The 24,895-nt window shown below is 37.9% G+C and overlaps 1 protein-coding gene across 11 annotated transcripts in view; it reads right to left on the bottom strand.

Annotated features, from left to right (window-relative positions):
* Positions 1–24,895, bottom strand: part of LOC137295704 (membrane-associated guanylate kinase, WW and PDZ domain-containing protein 1-like) — a 137,050-nt gene that overhangs the window by 85,979 nt on the left and 26,176 nt on the right. For all 11 annotated transcript variants that reach the window (XM_067827208.1, XM_067827209.1, XM_067827218.1 and 8 more), the window contains exons 3-5: positions 19,521–19,640; positions 17,219–17,507; positions 6,127–6,209 (exon numbers count right to left, since the gene is read on the bottom strand). In XM_067827208.1, coding sequence (XP_067683309.1) covers positions 6,127–6,209; positions 17,219–17,507; positions 19,521–19,640 — 492 coding nt within the window. The remainder of the gene's footprint in view (positions 1–6,126; positions 6,210–17,218; positions 17,508–19,520; positions 19,641–24,895) is intronic.

The raw sequence follows: 24,895 nt of genomic DNA, 5'->3' as shown, positions 1-24,895 counted from the left end.
AGACTTTTGATTCACACGTAGTGCCCATTTGAGGAATCAAACATAATCTTCAACATGATGTGCCATGCTTTACCACCAGACTTTCCCTCTGTCCCTATTTTACTGTGCAAACATTATATGTAGAAACAGTGACAACATTCTATTAACTACAAAAATAAGATACAGTGGGAGCTGTCAAAACCGGCATCTGTCCAATCCGGCAAGTTGTCAAACCAGCGTACAGTCTCAGTTCCACCTGTGGCTTGTACATTTATCACCATCTCTACAATCCAGCACGCTGTCTAAACCGGACCATTTTATTCAGTCCCGATGAGTGCCGATTTAGACAGATTCCACTAAGTTGTACAGATGATGGCAGATTATTTTATTCCATCTGGTTCACTATTTGTACACAGGAGGCTAAATTTTTCTGTGGTGATAAGGCTTTGAAAGTGAGTAATTTGAGAGGATAGGAACTTATACAAGGAGTGTCTTACCTCTGAAGCTTATTGAAATTTAATTCAATGTTTTTAACCTTTCAACCAATCAGAACTGTAGTTGGCTTAATTGTCTCCATGAAAGGCACCTAGTATCTGCACATGTTCAATAAAATGTATCTTATCTTGTCTTTGACGTAAGACATGAGATAAACATTTCACTTCCACTGCGATCCTAATTTCTTTCTCTGAATACCAAAAAGCAAAAAATATTGCTCAAAAAAGAAAAAAATGCATGATTATATTTGCATCAAACTCGGCTGTGGATTTAAACCTGGACCACTTTTTCTGAAGCAATCTTCATCATGCTGATATTTCATCTGAGCAGCCAATCCCCAAAAGAGTGTCAACGACGTAAACAGGAACTGAGGCAGTCTCAATGATGTTTCACAAAGAAACAAGGACCCAAAGAACGGAGGATCCCTTCTGCCATTGGTCCCAGTGCAATTCCTGTTCAGGGTTCACTACGGATCATTCTTTGTTATCGTAATCAAGGCGGACTGAAAGGATTTGATGTTACATGCAATGTTTGCAGAGGAATAATCCAGACTAACATCACAGCTTTACTCTGCCATTAAGATGCGTTTCATCTTTCGAAACATGTTTGAATACATTTGGAATTGAAATCTGACAGATGGACAATGTCTTTAAAATGATGTCCCAATTTTTTCACACTTAGTGGAGTAGATTAACAATGTAAACTTCGCAAACCTAAACCTCCACAGACACCAGGCACAGAAACATGTTCCTATTTATTTTATACTTAGTCGCATCTTTTATTTCCAAGCGGTTTTAAACACACTTTCCCATATATTTTCCAGATGTGACAACCATGCTGTCATACACTCTTAACGTATCAGCAATCTTGAAGATCAGTAGTAAGGTATCAGGTCTGTAATACAAACGACATCAAAGTGGTGTGGGAAATTTTGATACTTTCCTTAGTTTACCTTTGTATTAATCTATGACAGCGTCACTACAGCGACACAATCACCGACACAAAAACAGAACGGTATGTTTGTGGGAACACTAACGGAAATCCTATTACTAACACAGATCAGAAACCCATATCCACTCAAAGTAATTTTAGCTGTGATACTGCTCTCAACATTGCAATTATCTCATGATAATTATCATTTCTTTCACAGCTCCTAATCCATTTACATATGACACATTTAACACAAATGATTATTACATGTCCAAGCCTGTCTTCTCAATTAAAGCAATGATGTAATTTCAACTTAACTGTTTTAACACGAAATCAAGAAATAACCCTGATGGAGCGCGAAGTTCACATCCCAGCAGGACAGTCACATTAAGTATTTTTTTTTCTCCACAAACATTTTATCCTCCTTAAACTGGTAAATAATTATCATGTACAAAATCCTGATAAAACATAAAATACAAAAATCAATGTGTCATGCACTCTACCACACGCTGGCTAGACATACTAAACACATTCAAATTAGAATTCCTGTTTACATTATGAAGGTGGTGGTCCATTGCTGCTAATGTTACAGTGTATCAAAGAGATGATATACCATGGTGCTATAATCACCTATATACACACTTGACCCAGATCACTGGGTAGTCCTCACACACATATCAAATATAACACCCTATTCGAGATCAGTCACCATGTGATGACATGTGTTAACATGTTATGCACAAAGGAACATCTATAAGATAAATCTTTTGTCATGTAACAAATCAACATCAACACCAATTTACTGACTCCACAAAAAAATCACTGTGGTTCATTTTCACCAAAAGGAAGGGAAGAAATTGGATTTTATTCATGACCAAATTTGGGAGTCAATTAAATAAGTGACCTTGTTTGCCTACAGGCCTTGAGGAAATAGGTAGGAAGTTTGATATTCACTCCAAACAACTGCTTTAACAGGTTTAGTAAATTCTTATATCTTATTCTTTCACAAGAAGAACTCCTCCTTGGTGTGTGTGTGTTAGTTTAATGCTGAGTTCTACAGCATATTCACCCATATTTTGGCCTGTCAGTTTAACTCAACCAAGGTGAAGGTCATCATGGTAACCACTTCATGAAACTTACAAACACAGACAATCTCAACAGTCTAGAGGGCACTTCAGCAAGCACCTAAGCATCTACTTAAAGGAAGGTTGATGGTCTGATCCCAAGCTACATTTTAAAAAAAATTATAATAGTATGATACTTTTTGTCACCCTGCCTGACTTTGGTATTGAAGGAACAAAACAAGGACTTGTTAGCTCCGAATCAGTATACTTGAGTTGCAGCAGCATCTATGTTGAGTGAAAAAGTGAGTGAGTATGATTTTATACAGTGGGGACACCTGAAATGGACTTCACACATTGTACCCATGCGGGGAACTGAACCCAGTTCTTTAGTATGACAAGTGAACACTCTGACCACGGAGCTACCGCACTGCCTTCACTCCAGAACTAAGTGGAATTAATCAACTGAACAACTCAAACAATGACAAGCATGGACTGACAATAACAACATCTTGTGTTGTGAAAGAGGGAAATGGGTAACGCTGAGAATATAATAAACTACAATTTGACATGAAATTCCCCAAACTGATGAACTACAACTGCCCCAAAAATAGGAAACACAGGTTATTTTCCCTTCTCAATTCCGCCATATGTTACACATCACACCAGACTCAATGTAACGAGCTAGCAAATATCAGTCAAAGTTCAGGTTGGAAATGTTATTCTTTGCAACAATCATTCAAGCAACAAGCAATTATAACAATATGTGTAATACACAACTTTCATTAATAAATATCAGTTCCCAAGGCCACAAACATTTCATTATTGGATTTTCAGCCATTTTCTTTCACAAATGTGACATGGGACATCTCAGATTTCTTGTTTTTAACATGCCTTATGGAAGATGTGTTCCACATGAAGCAACAACGTCACTGCATATATGGTTATTTCATCACATAAAGAAATGCACACACATCGCGACTTTCAAAAGTATGTTTAATGGAATGTGTGGAATGAGACTTAGTTTTTGCTGTTAGACCATACATCCAGATATATGACATCAGTCTGTAAATAACAGAATTAGAATGAGTGGGAAAGTGAGTGAGTGAGCAAATTGGGTTTCATGCCACTTTTAGCAATATTCCAGCAATATCACGGTGGAAGAGACCAGAAATGGGCTTTACACATTTTACCCATGTGGGGAATCAAACTCAGGTCTTTAGTGTGACGAGTGAACACTTTAACCACAAGGCCACCCCATTGCTCCAACAGAATTCGAACCAGACAATTCAGTGACAGATATCAGGAGCAATGATCCACACCAACAGGGTATGATGACACATGACCAAGTCACCATCCCTATCCCTCCCTCCATCAAGACATCTTTTATGACCAGCACAGGTTGCAAGTCCAGACAGACTTGCACAAGTCGCTAACCTAAAAAGTGTAATGATAATTTCCAAAAAATAATAAATAACAGACTGTTCGCTTATCTAGACTTGCCTTGATACAATATATATTTAACCATGGGCCCAGCATTCAAGACAGCCTTCGTGCAGGTCGAGGGACCAGATTCTGACCAAGAATATATATATTTTCACAAGTGACATATGCTTGAGATATATACCAAACAGAACAGCAAAAAGATACAGTGGATCACAGTCCAATAGAAAGAAAGATTAAACTTAAGTGAATCCCACATCCAGCACAGCAGTCGGACCAAGAAGCAGACACTGAGGGGGAGCAGTTCCAGGTATAATCTAACTAAACCCAGTCAAACCAGTTGACATTTTGAATTGTTCAGGAGTGTTCACATCCCAAACAAAGAGACTTCACATAGGCGTCCCATATGTGCCATGACTTAACTGATAAATAAACATAGACAGCAGCTTCAATGTACCCAGTTCGGCCATGTGGAATGGTATGACTCTCGGTAGAGTTTTCAAATTCCAAAAAAGTCAGTTATTCCAAACAGATGTTTTGAATCAACTTCAGATTTCTCTTCCTCTTCCTGGTAGTTAATTGCAGACATCTGGCAGAGTCTGTATTAAACCTGATAGACAATGACATTTGCATGATGAATGCCTGCTTATTTTTATGTCTTAATTAACTGATAATCTTAAAACATTCATGAGGAATTTATTCCAACTTATTCAAAGTATGTTCTTAATTTACACTAATTTGAAAAATAATAACCAAACCTTTCAGAATGAGTTTTTAAAAATTTGAAATCAAACTCAAATTTAGCCCAAAAAAGGGAATTTCCAATTTGTGAAATACTGATTAACACTGAAACATTTAACAAGGCATGATCAATTGTGCCATAGCCTTAAGCAATGGAGCAGATATTATCAGCTCTGGAACCCTTGTCTCTGGGACTATAATGGTCGTATTTCACCATGGGTCATCTGCAGTTAATGTGACGTGCAACAACAGTGCAGTGTTCCATTGGCTGCACACAACACTGATTGCTGCTCTCCAGCCAACAACCTCTCCATATAATCACATAGCAGACATTACAGTGTGAACACAGGATAATTAGGTACAGAGATTGCAGCTCTTAACATAAGCCTAACTAGCTCTTGCTTTACAAATATACATAAAATTAATGTAACATAATTCTTTTCATGAAGTGCTATCTGTAAGTCATAAACGAAAACATAAGATGCAATTTCCCTGCAGTGCATATTTTTCTGCATGGAGCAGCTGCACTTAAACAGCTATGAAAATAGCCATGCAATGTAATGTTAAGATATAACATTTGAGAAAAATAAGGTTTCCAAATGTCTGTAGCTCTGACTTTCGTTTTTCAGTTTCCCATGAATGTATCTTGGCCTACTCATAGAGCAACACCTTGCTCCAAGTCTGTAGCAAACATCTAAATACTGTCAATGTGGAATCACAATCGTACAAATTCATGGCAAAGACTAATCACTAATTTGATGGTTTTGTCGATCTGACAAGAATATAACTAACCACAGTGAGTGATTTCTTTTCCCAAAGTTACTAACTGACCAACACAGGCTCTTGGCTTGGACATCTCTGCTTTACACTGGATGCCAAGTACAATAAATCAACTTTCACACTGTTTTCCATAAACTAGTTCACCACTGATTTCAGTTGATGATTTAAAAGCACAAACTTTTTGTAGCGTTACTGTTACATCTTTCAATTAACTGCTTTTTAGCAATATTCCAGCAATATTGCAGTGATTTTACCTACTTCTGGACACCAGAAATGTTCTTCACACACTGTACCTATGAAGGGAATCAAACCCAGACCGTCAGCATGATGAGCAAGCACTTTAAACACAACGCTACTCAACCACCTTAATCAATATGAGATTCAAACTCTTACAGTGTGTGATGAGGAAACACACTAACCAGTGAACTAACCATCACTTTGATGATCACAGTCACTCCACCATGAAATACAAAGTCAATTTATTGTGCCACTTATCGATCCACACATGACATAGTCATGAATGGTCCAGGCAAGCCTGTGACCATATCTATTATTGTTCCTGCAATCAATCCACAGCCCCAGCTGTCAGATCCACATTTTGGATGGCTCTTGTGACATACGATGTAATGATGTAGCATATATCTAACATCCAGTAGACCATCGACAATCTCAGTCCCAAAGAAAATGTAACACTTACCATCTTGCTCACAGTCATCGGCTGAAGGTTTCTGAAGCTTTTCCAGACGAGGGTCCAGCCAGTGCGTGGTCTCACTGTTGTGACTGAAAGCAGAAGGCAAGCAGTCAGGTCACCATCACATTCATCTAATATACCATCCAACTCTTCAAAGGGATGATGATGAATATCACACAAACACATATTGAGAAACCTACGCAAATATAATGAAATGTATCAAAGTCAAATGCAACAAGAAAGTACCTGACAGTATGTCTTGATAGGATTCCCCTCAACACTTATTCTATGCTCACAGAAACAAATAAACACGAGAACACATGAAAATACAAGTGTTCCTTTCCTTATTTGCAGAATTTCACCCACAATGCAATGCATAGCTTGTGCAGAAACTTGGAATAGGAATAAAGGAACACCTGATCTTTCATGTGTTTCCATGAGTATAAATAAGCAAACCTTAAACCTTAAGACTGTGGCACAGTACGATAAAACTAAATTAAGTCACAAAGTGGAATAAAGGTAGCTGTTTAGTTTAATGTCTTTGACATTCAAGTTTGTAAATGCAGAAGTCCAGACACTTCAATCCAGTGATAGACAGTGTGAGCAATGATTTATGCCATTCTGGTAGAATAACATTCAATCAGCCAAGTCAACGAGTCCAATCAGCCAGTCTGATCCCATGAAGGTCAAAATTTGAACCATGTTCTGGCAAACCATGCTGCTCATCAGGGGCAGCTAACAGGACTGGATTGTCAGGTCAACTGACGGAGTCGATACATGTTATCGTACCCCAAATATGTAGATCAATGCTCATAATCTCAATCACTGGATCATCTGGTCCTGAATCAATTACAGACCACTATCATACAGACTGAATATTGCTGATTGCGGCACTGAACAACACATAAAAGCATACTAATCAAATATGGTTTCCGGCAAACAAGTAATTACTTACTTTGATTCCTTTCAAAAGTTGAGCATTACACAGTGTTACATACAGGTAATCACAAGAATTAACAAACACTGCAGTTCTATCAGTACCAAGGTAATTCATAAATACTGGAAAAGCTTCAAATATACCAAAGCCCTACAGTCTATCACAAACAAGAACAGGCACCTGTCCAGGGCCTTGCATTTACCTTCAGTAGAAAGGAAACCCAGAGTATGACTATCACAGACAATGACAGCGACTATAGATTCTCAGAACCGGTAAAAAAAAATCCCTGAGTACCCACTAAACCACATTCCTATCAATAAAAAATAACAATTTTGATGAAGGCATGCAGATGATGTTTACCTACTCCACAGAACATAAGAAATGGCAACTGCCACGGTAAGCTAAGTGCAACACCGACAACATGTCCTATTGGCATGTCGTCATGCTGTCACTGACTGGATGCCAACAACCTCTCACTAACAGTATGTCATGTGAGGGAGTCTGAAAACAGCCACACTTACTTCATGCCTTGGTGTGAAGATCTTTCCACCCTTACTAAAGTACAGAAATTTAAGACTTCAATCACACTTTCTCTGTCCAACAAAAACACATGAAGGGATCACTATAAGAAGAATCAATCAAAAATCTTTAAAATAGCACAAACACTTCATCTGAAGATCTGTGGGATGGGTACTTGTATTTAAATATACAAATTTGTCCTCAACAGAACAATACGCATGAATTACTGTCACCTGGTCCATTTTTGTCATTTTCATTAACAATGACACTGACAAAAGGCAAAGGCCATGTTTTCGATGTATCGACATCTGAACACAACAGATATAAAATGAAGCTCTAAATAAAGAATATTTCAACTAAACTACTCCCCGAAAACATCAAAGAGCTTGATTAATACATCTATGACATGACAGGTAAGAATGTGTAACCCATAACAACCATTTTCATATCCAGAAAATCATGAAACCAAGACATGTGCCCACAGTACCACCAAGAGCCACTTAATGATCATAATGCAAAATATGACACATTACTACATTATATAAATATAATATCCAAAACCAAAAGGATCGTGTTCACAATAATCAAGATATAAAACACTGTAGTAAAGGTTTATACCTTTCCAAATCAAAACATTCAACTGTGAAAGAGTGATTCAGTGTATGATTAATGCATCCTGCACACAAATATTACTCACTTTAATATCTAAGTAGCCAACGCCTAAGGGTTAACCATTTTATCATTAAGTCTTTAACACTTAAAGGGTTATTCACTTCATAATTAAAGTCCCAACACGAAAGGGCTACAACCCTTCAAAGTCAGATAATGAACTTTCATCATTAGATTTAATTTCAACAGAGCAGCATTTGCTATGGTTCATCAGCTTCTCGCCATGGCAACCACAGGGCACCCCTCTGAATTGTCATCAAACGCCAGAGTGAACTGCAACTAGATGCAAACTGCCTCAGAAGCCAGACTAACTCCCGATGTGAGCTGGGCCACTTGCTGTTAAGTGTACCACGCTACTCAACATGGGCTTGTTACATGGGCTTCTATCTGGTCAATAAGGATGAGGTCTGCCATAACATCGAGGTCACATGTCTCTTTGATGTTTACATACTTTAAAGGTACACGGTCTCAGTGCTGTGAAGAGCAGTAATTTCAACATCCACGCATCAAGAGTATCATGGACCCTACACATGATGAAGCAGAGGATCTTCAGACCCCAGTCCCTGTCATCCCATGCATCTCTGCAGATGCTGATAATGGAATAACAACAGAATTTAAAACCAATGAAAACTAGCATCAAGTTGCAGGTTGAACAAGTTCATGGTGCATTCTAGGGGTGAAGCAGTAAGGTTTGGGGTCAGCAATGCCATCATGAGAAAGTGTGTGAGGATTTAAGCCACTTCATGAAATCAGTGCCATATTTATGGTGAGTGTCATACAGACCCTTTAACAGATATATCCAGTATTTATGATATCTTATCATGTATGGCAAGTCTATATTACTGTGGTTTCCTAGGAGAAATGTCTCTTGGATCTTAGAATGTTTATTGTAAAATAAGTTCATTTCAGAGATTAGATATCAGTCCATACCGTCATGAAAATACCAGAGCAAGACTTCCCACTTTTTCTGCATGTGTGGATTCAAATCTGGACCTTCAGTGCAATGGGCGAATGCCTTAACCAGCTGGCTACACAACTACATCCTTAAATTATCATGACACAATCTATACACTAATTTGAACAGAGTGAATTCGGTCTAAAATAATTTCAGTCATATCACAGAGTGCCACATGATACGAAATATGAAAATCGAAATACTTTAATATTGAAATACGAAATATAATCATCACTTTGATGAAATCCATGGGCTGCACAGTGATGACACACCATGATTCTACCATTAACGTGATTCTGATTTGGGAATCAGGTATAATCAAATCACAATAAACCGCTGAATATCTGGCCACATCAGTGTGGTAATTAAAGAAGGCTGCTTCTTTTTCAGTTTTTGTCTGAGGGCATTCTTAATTAATTATATGCATAATTAAGATTACAAATACAAAGTTGATGCTCTCTGCATACGGAAGATGTGGCAATACATTCTGTGCAGAACACATGATAGAAAGGACAAATCTGTTTTCAAGGTCGTAGCATAAATGACAGCTTGAAATGTGGGATAAATTTAACATTTCATATCACACCAAAATTTATTAATCTCTGTTGAATTTCCAATCTAGTTCAACACTGTTCACAAGCTATGTTTATTGTTTATCCACTGTTCAAAAGCTATGTTTATTGTTTATCTTCTAAATCATACGCCCATGATATATGCTTAAGAAGGAACTAGATAAAGTACAACTATCTACAGTTGGCCACCCATCCCTTAACTCAAGCTTTATGTTCTGATCAAACAAAAAAAAAGCAATTAACTCCACGTCTTGACCTGAACAAAAAACTGACACTTCAACATGGAGCCTGGTTTCCGCTGATGTAATAGTCACTAGGGTCTGAAGCATGATGAGTAATCACTCTAACCCCACAGCCATCCTGCTGCTTGTAACGAATAATATTGAACCATTACATTTCACTGAATCTAGTCATTAAGATGATATTTTATGTCCGTCTGCCAGCCATACCAAAAGCTATAGCTTAATTCAGTAAATCCTGCCTTAATTTATCAGTATTTTGAGCTTACAAACAATATCAAAATTATTACACCATTTTTAATATTATATTGATTCTAATTAAGATCATTCTCAGTATATTACAACATTAATCAAACTGTGAAAATATTTCTTAAAAGTGAATGAACATTGTTATTAATTTCATGAGCAATTTTCAGCTACTGTGGCAATTTGTGTGGCAGTTGTTGTTAATGAAAATAACATTTACAGATGTATTTATTGTTAAATCTTCAATACACCCTCCTGTCTCCAAACGTATTTGTGTATTGAGCTTTAATTTATTTATTCATGTAGGTGGCCAAGACTTATTCTCCACCCAAACTGTAAGCCTTGTCTAACAGATGCGAAAAACAGACAAATCAAAACCACAAAGGTAATACAGACATTATCTCATGTCTGTGCTATATGAAATGTGCACTGATTGGCTGTGTTGAGTCTGCAACCCACAGTGCACTGCACTGCAAACTCCAGGCATGCAATGTGATGCAGTATACACTGCAGGGATTAGCTCTCTGACAGTGCATTGCATGGTGATGAAATCATCCTAATGTTTGGCACATGGCCCCACACCTGTACAGAGCTCTCTGTACTGTCTCTGGGGGACATGACAATAATTATCTCATTATTTACGGTCTGTTTTCATTATATCATTTGAAAAAATATAAACTGGAATGTAATTATTTCAATTTTCAAAAACTCAATTTCATTTACAGTGCACACCTCTTTTGGGAAGAAAAGAATCTAATCATGTCTGAATTTTCACTGACATTTTTTAAGATATTTAGGCACATGCTAACCCAATTTAAAAATTATATTTTTCCTCAATTTTTAGAAAAACATTTTCACATGTGAACAAGTAATTCAAGCTCGGCACAAACGTATCTTGACTATGTGAGGGTATGTATACAGGTTTCAATCAACAATGTATGTTTGTGCTTCAAATAAACTGTAGCTGGGGCTCCAATAAACACACCATGTCTCCATATCATGGAGAAACACAGAAAATGAACAGACTCCATATAAAAACCCCTGCTACCATGTCATCTGGCTTCCTATTCCTTGATTCAAAACATGGACTTCAGGTGTCGGGTTCACTCTTCCTTCCAAGTGAAGGATGACTCTCGCTTCACAGACCAGTATGAAACTCTGGGACAGTCTTTATACAATGGCTTCTCTGTATCCAAAAATTTGTCCACCTGTACAAACTTGGCTCCAAGCATAAGTTTTAATAAATGTTTGTCAATGTTAGCATGTCCAGTTACAGGCAAACATTTTGAAATTCACTGAATCTTACTAATATGTCTTGTATATATCAAACTAATTCACAGCTGCTTTCTATATAAGTCCTGTTAATAGCAGTGCTTGCAAATAATCAAGTACTAGTACCAGTCTTACAGAATGAGCAATGATCAATTTCTCATGTATACAATGATGCACTTCAGATCCATCTGATCTACCTTTCCGGACACATTGCCAGTTTTAACTTGAATACACCACACAGACACAATATCCTGATTCCAAGCCAACCAATGCTTGTTTCATACCTCTGTGCTAAATGTCATGTAGGTGATCAAAAAGAATACTCTGTTAACATGTCTTAGTTTGACCCTGTGGGAGAGTAAAACATTGTTATAGTGCTGACAGGCTGACACTTTAACCACTGGACTATTTCAGAGGTCTTTAGAGAAAGCATGGGTTATAAACTGCTAGTTTGGTCCAGAATGTAAACTGACTGTACTCTTTTATTGTCAAATACTCCTTTCAGGTTATACGGTCTTCACAGTGACTCTCACGGTCCATTCTTTAATAATTGGTGTTATGTACTGCAAGTTCTACGCCTGCTGTTACAGTATATTATCAGCAATTACCTCACTGAGACTAAGTCTCTGACAGGGCCATTAGTACTAACTGTAATTGTTGATTATGAAGCAATTCAGGCAAAAAATGAGAACAATCAACATAGTCAGTCATTACCCAGAAACGTGATGCTCATATCTGAAAATAACTTCAAAAGGACTTGCTAACAATTTGATCAAATTGAGATATGAGCTAAACCTAGCTTAAGAAATGGTTTTGAACGTGCAATCAAGATGATCACTGACATGAACAATGGCCAGATAATGTATTTTGGCATCTGCAACAAAGAATATCAATCAAATATTAGCCTCTAGTGTTTATTATCACCTGACAGATCACAACCATTTTAGCAGGGAATGACTAACACCAGGAGTACTGGAGTCTATTTATAGTGACTCTACATCGCCTGTGTCAGGTACAGTGTGCCATGATGTTTCCATTACTCATATCTAGATCACAGGTGTAAATGTTCTTCACTTTGTTTCATACCGTAAATCCTTGAATGAACTACGGACTTGAAAATACAACCATTTCCCTCAATTGAGCAATTTCAGTTTTATGACATTTTCAGCAATATTTGAGGAGAATCAGAGTCGGGGACACCAGAAATGTTGTTTAGAAATATACCTATGTAGGGAATCCAACCCTTGTCATTGGCATGAGGTACAAATGCTTTAGCCAAAGGGCACCCCAGCGCTCTGCCTCTGTCTTGAATAAATAGTGCTGTCCAGCCTACAATGTATCCATTTGAGATACAGGACACGAGAAAAATAAACCAAGGCTTTGATCTAAAACTCCCTTTCTGAAGAAAACAAATGCCAAAGTGAGTATGGTGAGCTAACCATGCTCTTAGCAATATTCCAGCAATATCACAGTGGGAGACATGAGAAATATGCTTCACACATTGTACCAATGTGGGGAATCGAACCCAGGTCTTTGGCATGAGGAGCTCACGCTTCAACAACTGGGCAACCCCACTGCCCATGAGTAGTCAGTGAGTTTGGTTTTACACCACATTTAGCAATATTCCAGCAATATCATGGTACGGGGCACCAGACATGTGGGGAATTGAATCTGCGCCTTCTACATAAGGAGTCAATGCTTTTACCACAACCATGAGTAAACACCAAGTATAAAAGACATGTATTCAACTACTGATGGTATCTACCCCTCAGTAGTGTAGGCGACATTAAAATCAGCCAATAAGAGTAAAAGCATTTCAGCAGTAAGGAACTGATGTAAAGGGAAGTAACTCTTTGTGGCATTAAGACAGACAGACAGATTGTTTATTTGTATCTGTGTGGACCTGAGTCCAACAGTACATCTGTGAAAAATCCTAACAATAGATATATGTGCAACCTGTAATTTGTAATTTACATTAATTTCTCTGAACCTAAGTATGTGGTACAGCACAAGAGCTACCTTAAACAATAAGTCCTTATCTTCTGTGAGGAGCAGCATACAAAATTTTTGTCTGGATGGTTGGTTATGAAAGAAATTAGGCAGATATTTTTCTCTAATTTCTGAGTATTGTAGGCATGTAAGTAGTACATGGTACTCATCCTCCTGCCACAGATTACAGAATGGACACAGGATATCTATTGCATTTACAGTTTGACAAATCATATGGCTTGGACATAAAATTGTGGGCATTACATCTAAATTTAGTGAGCGCACGCTTAAGTTGTGATGATTTAATCTTTGAAAAGTAAATTTCTGTATTAATACAATATTTATATTCTGCATAAAAGTTGACAGATGTAGATGAAGTTATTTCATTGTACCAGTCTTGTTGATAAATATTTTTGCATCTCTATTTGAATACTTCAATGAAATATTCTGCATTGCTTACATTTTGAGCGAGCCATACCTTTGGAAAGCCATGACTGAAAAGAATAGTTCTGACGAAGGAAACCCAATTAGTATCTCCTGTATCATATAATGTTCATCGTGAATATCGTGAAATTGGTTGTCTCACCAATGATATAACCCAACAGCGGGCATTAATAAATAGTGGAAAACATCCACATTCAGCTGAAATAACCTAGTTTGTACCAGTAACATAAAGAACTTTGAATGTACCTTTTCAATCTTCTTATTCATACTAGTGCCCCATATTTCAGAACCGTACAGCAAAATTGGTTGAATTTTCCCAGCAAACATTTGCATGGATTGATATTTCTTTGTATTTAAATATGAATTTCCTTATGACATCTAGGGCTCATTCAACTTGCATAGATAATGTTTCAAAGGCGCTGGAAAATGTATTTCTACAAAAAAATACGATACCTAAATATTCATAATATGAGACCAACTCCAATATTTGGCCATTGAGGAACCATCTTTCACTATTGGGAATTTTACCTCCATTTTTAAAAACCATTACTTTACTCATATTTATCTTGAGGCCCCATTTCAGACATTATTCATTTAAAGTACCTATCTTACATTGTAACTGGACAACAGAGTGAGTGAGGGAGTAAGTTTAGATTTACGTCGCTTCTAGCACGGCCTGGGACACCAGAAAATGAGCTTCACACATTGTACCCATGTGGGGAATCGAACCCGGGCCTTCGGCATGACAAGGTGAATGCTTTAACCACTAGGCTACCCCACCGCCTCCCTGGACAACAGAATCAGCAAGGATCACGACATCATCTGCAAATAGCAACACTACAAGATCTCTCTGTACGTTAATAAACACACCTCTCGTATCATTTGATAACAATTCCTTAACAAGTTCCTCGACATATAACAAGAAAAGAACCGGTGATAGAATGCAGCCTTGTCTGACTCCCGCATATGTATCAAATACATCACTCATTTGAAATTTATTAATTCTGACAGATGCTCTCACGTTGGTGTACATATTGCGTAAAAGACGTTGGAGGTTACCATGTATTCCTGACTGTAGTAGAACATATAACAGTTTCGTTCTGTTAATAGAATAAAACACTTTCTCAAAGTCTACGTAAAGGCAATATAACTTCCCCCCTTTCTTCCGCTGATGTTCATGGATAATACTATTAAGAGTAAATATGTGGTCCTTGACTCTCCTTGACTGGGATTCTAGATGCTCTACCTTAAGTGATAATACTGCGTTTGCGTCTGTAAGTTTGTCCACCTCTTGCCACATGTCGCTCTGCTCGTCACGAATTGTTTGTAGGGATGTTTCGAAATTGGTAAACCTCGAGTTCAAGGACTTTAATTGCTCTTCTATACCTTGCAGAATATCTCCATAGTCACTGCTACCTTGCAAACCTGTGTGTCTCACACCTGAAGCGGACACAGCCAGGCCCGGATTCCTCTCCACATTTCCGCCATCAACAAAATATGCAGCTATCGAGTTAGTAAGCCCCCGCATAGTTCAATGCCCTGTATTAACTCACTTTTGGTCCCTTTGGGCTGAGTGAAACACCCAATACGTGTATGCCACACTTCAATATCTATCCTCATGTTGCACAGCACATCTTGCCGTTGCCATTACAGCTAGTGCTTTGAGACATTAAAGTATACATGAAAGAAGTTTTATTGACTCAGGGAATAATACGGCCCATTTTCAATAAGCCAGGGAATAATACTGCCCTACCCCAATCGAGCCATTTTTGGAAGTGTTAGTACATTCTCAAAAGGCCTCTTCCAAACCCTATCACCATCAATCATAGGGTTAAAGATATAGACACAATGTCTACAACATCCTAGGAGGGAAGATGATAAATCTTACATGATAAGTACCTACTGGTTACAATGGGTTTTATGTGCTGAAGCCATCAACAGTTACTTACCATCAGATACAAGCACATATTACCAATAGCGACAAAGTTCTAAGGAAAATTCTCATCAATACAAACTGGTAAATGTGTTGTCACAAATAAACAAAGATGAACCACCATTCCTGAATCTTGGAAGGTGTTATATGGTGTTATTTAAACAGTAACAGCTGAGCTAATGTTTTCATTAGCAACAATTTGTCTACGTATTACAAATTAAACCTGAGGATAAAAATTGGAATAACCTACCAACAACTCAAAAAGACTTCCTGCTCCTTTAATTTACAAAATAAATTCACTTGGGAAACATTTATTTGTTTATAAGTCTGACGCTCATGTACAACATGTGACAGAGTCTAGACAAGACAATCCAGTGACTGACATTATGGGCATCAATCTACATAAGTAGGATATGACAATAATCTACCAAGTCAGTGAGTCTGAAGCATCATCCCTTATTAGACAAGCCTGAGTAAGACCAGATGTAACCCAAAGGATCTTTTCAGTGACATGGGACAGATAATGGCTAACCTCTTAGTTTCTCTAAATATCTCATCAGCTGTATTCCATACCATGAAATCAGGTCAACTGAGTGCAACACTGGACTGTTTTCACTCTACAAGGCCCCTAAGTGCAGTTTGTCTCATGAAGCTAACAATATCATATCACAGGGATTTCAAGATTATGGCAGCACAAAAACACAAGCAGGTGCCTGCTTTCCTCCATGGACATAAAGAACAAGGGGAGATAATGTGGCCAGCTTGATATCATCTTGACACAAGTAGGCTAACAAGGTAGGATGTTTATATCAGTCCAGCACTGGTGGGTTGTTTCCTTAGAAAACATTGATGAATAGTCCTTAGGCATGGTCACTCTACAGTGCTGTGGTTGGACTCTCATACAAAAGTGTGCTTCTGTATATGAGTAGCTAATTCCTACAATCTCCTCAACATTAAAAGAGCTACATTAAATGTTAAAGAACAAATATATGCCATTATGATAATTATTGCATACTTGAAAATCCTCTACAACTGGCCAATTTTCTATTCATAAGAGTAAAGGGTATGGCATAAAGTTAAACACCAGCTTGGACATGGGTACAGATTTTTTCACCATTTCTTCAGGTTAACTTTCACAAGATTTCTATCTTTTTCAATTAACAACAATTTTGAATTGGAAAGTAAAACTGAAAAATTTTATTCCTTTCACATTTGTGATGATGTTTAACCAATTATCTATGAAGATCATAACCATTTAGGCTATCGTCGTTGTCATCATCATCATCATCATCATCATCATCATGTGACAGCAACTGTACTCACTCAATGTAATAAGCCTGTCCATCTTCTGTGAAGGCGACTTCCCAGTTGGACGGGAGTGGCCCCAGATTGGAGGCGCTGTGTGCTCGCTCCAGAGACTTCTTTCGACTCATCGGTGGGGGCAACTCTTCATTAGAGGGGACAGGTGAGGGGCCACCCTCGTTTGTGCTTTTAGTCCGTTTCCGTCTACCTTCACTAAATGGGTGAGAGCTTGGAAGCTGAGCTGTGGAGTTGGAACGGCGGACTGGCCCGGTTGGTTCTCGTGGAGGTTTGGGGGTGCCATAGTGATTACCTGTAAAAATTACTCAATAAGAAATAATCTCACAAAAAGAAGAGCACCCGAAAAAAATATGTTACCTAAGTATTTGCAGATTGGAAACTGTGTAACAGACAAGGAGTCATTTGATGATTTATTTTGTTCATCATGATACTGTTTTACTATTGAGGGAATGTAATCTTTCACCAGTGACTTTTACTAGGGGAAGGAAGGAAGAGTTATTCCCCTTGTGACACTAACAGTTGGCAAGACTTCTGATTGTGTCGAGTCTCGGCTGTTAACAGGATGAACATGAAAAACAAGCTATCAGTGTCTACCTATTTCTACATACCTGTGACTTCATGCTCAGCAGCGACAATGTGTATACATATGTAGCCAAAAAGAATGAGTCAACACATATACATATATTATCAAAAGCAGAAAACATTAAGATATTGTAAACATTATTTTTCATAACCAACCATGTATACATGGTCATGTAGGCATATTTAAAGTATTTGTTTGGCTGAAAGAAATGGGACAATACTTTTTGCCAGGATTCTTCATCCAGCAGCACATTTGCCAACATGTTACAAAGATGTACAGTAAAAGATTATACCTTAAACATACCATGCTAGTAGTGTTTTTTTTAGCCTATTTAGTTTAGTTTTTACATCTGAGCATAACATCTCTAAATATGAAGCAAGGAGAAACTGCGCTTCATGTCTTTTCAATACCTGGTAGTTGTAGTCTTGTCACCATTAAAGAGCTTGTGAATTTCAAGGGAGACAACTCTTTAAGCACAAAGAGTCTTACTATGAAGCATACATATAATACTTTCTAAGGATGATAAACCCTGTGACTCAACTTCAAGGGAACTGTCGAGCATGTACTCTTACAGATTTTTGTATGTGTCTTAAGGACTTTTTAAAGAAAACACTTATACTTAAAACACTGAACATCCCAATTATTTCAGAATTTGCCAACAAGCATGCTATTAGTTTGGAATGCTAAATAAATTAATGCTTAAGAGCAAAATATTCAACATAGCTTGGTTTTATGTTTTTTAATGCAGCACTATGCAATATTCCAGTTTCATAACTGACCCAGAACTATTGCATTTGCTTCCATAAAACCACTGACTGATATCATGAGCCGTAATTCATGCTGTCAGTTTACTATGACAACCAACAAAGTCTGACCACCTGATCCACCAAGTTGCTTCTTACAGTTGTTCGAGGTCTTTGGCAATCTATTCTTACTAAGAAATGGTAAGTGAAGGTGTTGTTGAGTGCCTAATATTTCAAAATATATGTGTATTTGTATCAGTTTAATTTGTTGAGACACTTCAAATCCCAGGTTCTACAATTTCGGTCATAGCGAGGTCGCTGACAAGACCACTCCTGTGAAAAAAACCTGCAGATTCCAAGAACAGTAAGGGGCGCAAATGGCCTGCTGCAAATAAGAAAGGAGTGAGTGGTTTCTATAAAACTAGTTTCAAAAGTCCACTGTTTGCACAGGCCATAGGTATACAAGGGTTGTGTAAGTTTGAATAGGTCTGAATATATCACTGTACTTCCTTATTGTCCCCTTCTCGAAGGAGGATGCATGCAAGCAGGAAATTAGATTTGTACACCACTGATGTGACAAGTTAAAGCTGAGTGGTGCTGAAGAGACATCAGCCTGGTACAAGCCAGATGGAATGCCTGCCTGCCAAATCTGTTTGAAAACTGACAAAGTATGAATATCATGCTGGGATGTTTTGAAAGATGTTTGTAGTTCAAGTAAGTGAATTGAAGTTTTCATGTTCACAAGGCAGTGTTTTGGTTTCATTAAAGCATAGATTATGACAGATGCAAATCTTTGATTCAAAATCATGATCACAGAACCTCTCATGTTAAAGGGATGTAACAATGCAAAAGCCAGACTTTGTTTGATCACCAGAGCTCCAGGGCACATTGTAAGAAGCCAGTATCTTTCTTAAGGATTAAAGGTACAGATGATTGCACTTTATTCCAGTTCATGAGACATAAGTAACCACAAGCTCACCATCGTAGATGCCACTCTCCAGCAACTCCCCTGACTTTTCCAGAGCAACAAAATCCTCCATTGAGAGGAAATTGTAGTCCACTCCATTGACTTCGCCCGGTCGTGGCTGCCTAGTTGTACCTGTCAACAAAGACAATATGGTTAACTCAGAGAAATATGGAAAGATTACAGGCGATTAAAGGAATGCTTGTCATGATATTGATTAGGACGACTACCAGCATGGTCACCCTAGAAGGTTATACATCAGCTGGGCTGGTAGAAGTAAGAGACACGTTGATGAAAAACTACCCGAAGTAAAGCTGAGCTGAGTTGAATTGAATATCACAGCAGCATTATTTCTACCACAGAATGACAGGACCCTGTTACAATACTTATTGAACATGCACAACGCGATCACAAACTGAACTATCAACCAAGGTGAATTCATACTGAGCACCCACCCGTCTGAACATCTATCAACAGTCATCCATTGAGAACATCTATTGAACAACCATCCATTGTGAACATCTACTGACCATTGTGAAGATGTATTGAACACTGTGCTCAACATCACCCCAAAAGATAGGTGAGGTGAAATGGGGTTTAACGTTGAGACTTGAAACTCTATCATTCACATGACAATGTGCATGCATGTGTGCGTACAGCTGCTTGTACCAGCCCCGACTTAAGCTGCTTTTATAGTGTTATCTCACTGACATATAATGTCACAGTTTGGCACGAAAACCCCCTTAGACACATCACACTGACTCGGAATCAATCAGACCATAAATGTCGAGTGCTGGGCAGGGACCAACAAGCACCATGTTTTAATGTGTTTTGGTATGATGTGGCTGGGGATTGAACCAGAGACCCTCCTCTCTCCAGGCAGACGCGCTAACCACTACACCACATAGGCGGTCTTATCCCAAAAAAAGAGTGAATGAGTTAAGTTTTACGCCACACTTGCAATACTCCACTTATATGGCAGAGGACTGTAAATAATCGGATCTGGACCAGACAATCCAGGGATCAACAGAATGAACATCAATCTAGGTGATGGTTATCTCAAAAGAAGTCTACACAGCAGACATCATGAGAGTCAGTCTAAAGAAAACACTACATTGTTCATACCACTGCTACATGAACTTCATCTTATCGCTGGAAACCAAGAGCTCCCAAATGACTATATCTAACAAACTTGCCAACTTCACAGGCCCATTTCTGTCAATCACATCTATCAAACACATATACATCTTGAAAATCCTCTATCAAACATTGCCACTTTTGGTTTTTATTAGGTCGCATAGCTTTAATGCAGCTTAAAGAACAGAGACAGGTAAAATAGCAATGTGCCAGATCTGAGAAACATCAGTTCTGTTAACAGAAGACAATAATAAGAAGGGCTGCAGCATCACTGAAACAATCAGTGTAGGCTGCTGTTTCTTCTCACTGCACATGGAAGCGGAGGTATCTGTTTCGTCAAAACATCTTACATCCCAAACATGTTTAACACACACACTTTTTAAACAGCTGACATCTTGTAAACTGGCAAACTGTGAATGTTAAAACAATCTCAGCAGTAAAGCCTACATAATAGTTTCCATACACCTCATTACTGCTTATCTAACGGTTTCCCTACAACTGATCATCACTGCTTATGGAATGAGGTCCAAGGGGTGTTGGGGAGATGTGACTAAACTGACATCAGCTGAGATTGGTGGATACATATGAATATCATTTTTGAGAAGCACTGATAAGAATATTTCAGGTGAAATGAATTGAATATAACCCATTTGGGAGATATGAGTGAGTGAGTTTAGGTTTATCCGCACTCAGCAATATTTAAGCTACATGGCAGCAGTCTGTAAATAATTGAGTCAAGACCAGACAATCCAGTGATCAACAACATGAGGATCAATGTGCGCAATTGGGAAGCAATGATGTGTCAACCAAGTCAATGAGCCTGATCACCTGATCCCGTTAGTCACCTCTTATGACAAGCATAGTCTATCTGGGAGATGGAAAAAAGAACATTCTCTTTTCGTGAATCCATTTAAGAGCATGTGGAGCAAAATCAACTGAATTCATTTCTGTTCAATATGTGTGTGAGTGAGTGAGCGAGTTTAGTTTTATGCTGTACTATAGCAATATTCAAAGCCGTATGGTAGTGATCTGTTAAATAATAAGAGTGGACCAAACAATCCAGTGATCAACAGCATGAGCATCAATCTGCACAAATGTGGTCAATATGTGGGTGCAATGCTTACTGTGAAGGTCAAGTAAAAGAAACCTGAGAAACAATATCAGGTACATGTCTGATGGTCACCATGGTTACATGATGAGGGGTAAACAGGGTGTTGTGACACTTTCTGCAAGGAAATATAAGAAATAACTTTCTCCTCATCTGCTCACATCCAAATGCTATCTCCCTTTGAAAATGACATCTGCTGATGTACGCTGCTGAATTTATTGGAAATTTGCAAACTAATTGGAAAATAAAATGTTCGCTTTCTGAAATGAAAAAGCCCTAAATTCAGTAAGTCTTTTCAGGTTCTAAATCTCAAAAGTCAATGTTTTACTGTAATAATCAATCATTTTTAGAGACAAAGCATTAGTCAAACTGCATGTCTACATTGTCAATTCCTTTGCGCAAAGACCTCATACTGCTGAAGCTATTTGGGATCAGAGGCAATGCAGCCCCAAGCACCCTGTCATTGTTAAAAGAAACAATAGAGATGATTAGATGGTCATAACATGGCTAACTTTCCTCGGAATTGGTTGAAATCTCTCAACTGATGATTGCTTCATTACCAATGAACGATCATTGAAAAAAATTGGTTAGTATCATTTTTCAGATTTTCTTGTCCTGGTTGCTACTGCAGGTATTTAATGGTATTATGCAACTTGCTACTTCAAAGTGATGACTAATATATCATGAACGTAAACGTCATGGAGTTTTCAAATTTTATTCAGTCATGACTTTTAGTGAACTGAGTTTTCTAAGAAATAAAGACGTTCTCAGGTCTTGTCAACATTGACAATATGTTCCATTATCATGAGTTTAAAAGACTAAAACTGTAGTTTCAAAATGTTCGATTATGAGAAAATGTGATCGATTGCTCAGTGATCTGGACATTGCAACCGATATTCGATTACTTCAATTAATCAGAACACCAATAGGGAAGCTGTATCCAGTGTTTCTTAGCAGCGAACAACATTAGCACTTTAGACGTTAATATGACCAAACTTTACTCTGGTTTGAAAACACACACACACTTGTTCTGAAATCAGTGGAGTCAGCACTACTGAAAGCTTCTGGACACACGAAATATGTCACAAAATCAGGGAAAGTGAAGACTAGCAATACTTTCTTATTTTCAGGAAATGGCCTCAATAAACTTAGCAGAGTTGTAAAGAATGAAAGAAGTGAAAGTATGTACAATTTATCGACCCCACTGTGTTAATTTGAAACTAAGAGGATAAGATGGCATGCATGGAACTCTGGGTAGGAAAGTGGTTGATAGTGATGGGGTATCTGTTCATCAAAGTACCCCAAACCTTTGATGGTTCTCATGCTGTCATTGGCCAGTTTGCTGAGGGTCAACTCTGTACAGTCCACAAGTGACTATCTAACACCATACAATGACATTGTTAGTGACTATCTAACACCATACAATGACATTGTTAGTGACTATCTAACACCATACAATGACATTGTTAGTGACTATCTAACACCATACAAATGGCATTGTTAGTGACTATCTAACACCATACAATGGCATTGTTAGCGACTATCTAACACCATACAATGGCATTGTTAGTGACTAACACCATACAAATGGCATTGTTAGTGACTATCTAACACCATACAATGGCATTGTTAGTGACTATCTAACACCATACAAATGGCATTGTTAGTGACTATCTAACACCATACAATGGCATTGTTAGCGACTATCTAACACCATACAATGGCATTGTTAGTGACTATCTAACACCATACAAATGGCATTGTTAGTGACTATCTAACACCATACAATGGCATTGTTAGCGACTATCTAACACCATACAATGGCATTGTTAGTGACTAACACCATACAAATGGCATTGCTAGTGACTATCTAACACCATACAATGGCATTGTTAGTGACTATCTAACACCATACAATGACATTGTTAGTGACTATCTAACACCATACAATGACATTGTTAGTGACTATCTAACACCATACAATGGCATTGTTAGTGACTATCTAACACCATACAATGGCACTGTTAGTGATTACCTAACACCATACAATGACATTGTTAGTGACTATCTAACACCATACAATGGCATTGTTAGTGATTACCTAACACCATACAATGACATTGTTAGTGACTATCTAGCACCATACAATGGCACTGTTAGTGACTAACACCATACAATGGCACTGTTAGTGATTACCTAACACCATACAATGACATTGTTAGTGACTATCTAACACCATACAATGGCATTGTTAGTGATTACCTAACACCATACAATGACATTGTTAGTGACTATCTAACACCATACAATGGCACTGTTAGTGACTAACACCATACAATGGCACTGTTAGTGATTACCTAACACCATACAATGACATTGTTAGTGACTATCTAACACCATACAATGGCACTGTTAGTGACTAACACCATACAAATGGCATTGTTAGTGATTACCTAACACCATACAATGACATTGTTAGCGACTATCTAATACCATACAATGCCACTGTCAGTGACTATCCCTGCATTGATTCCAGATCTAGTCTTCTCTCGACAAGAAGCTTTTGAAGGCAATAGTATTGGCTTTCATGCTTCAGCAAAAAGCCAAATTAAGCTCTAGCCTAAGTCAGCATTTCCACCTATCTGTGATGGTTTAACTCAAACCTCATGTTTTCTGAAACCTGGCAATCAATAACCAATTAACAAATTACATTGTAAACTATCAATAATTCACACACACACAAGACCACAAAGAAATGATTTGTAAAAAAACCAGTCCTGCTAATGGCAAACCGTTTCAACATGTTTGTTTTTTTCATGAATATTAACAACTTTGACAATCAAATCAGAACATGTCAATTACAACAGAACGATTAATCTCATATTACCCATCATTCACAAGAGTTACATTTCATAATACATGTCATTATATTATTCCAGGGAGGTAGTATAGCCTAGTGGTTAAAGCATATAATCGTCATGACAAAGACCCAGGTTTGATTCCCACTTAGGTACAATATGCAAAGCCCATTTCTGGTGACCACCAGCTGTAATATTGCGGTAATACTGCTGAATGTGGCATAAACCTTACTGACTGACTTACATATTATTCAAATACAGTTTTCTTTCTTGAAAACAGAAGCTGA

This window comes from Haliotis asinina, chromosome 9 (assembly GCF_037392515.1).
Source record: "Haliotis asinina isolate JCU_RB_2024 chromosome 9, JCU_Hal_asi_v2, whole genome shotgun sequence".
NCBI lineage: Eukaryota > Metazoa > Mollusca > Gastropoda > Lepetellida > Haliotidae > Haliotis > Haliotis asinina.
Note: the sequence above shows the minus strand (reverse complement) of the source record. Positions and strands in the feature narration are given on the sequence as shown.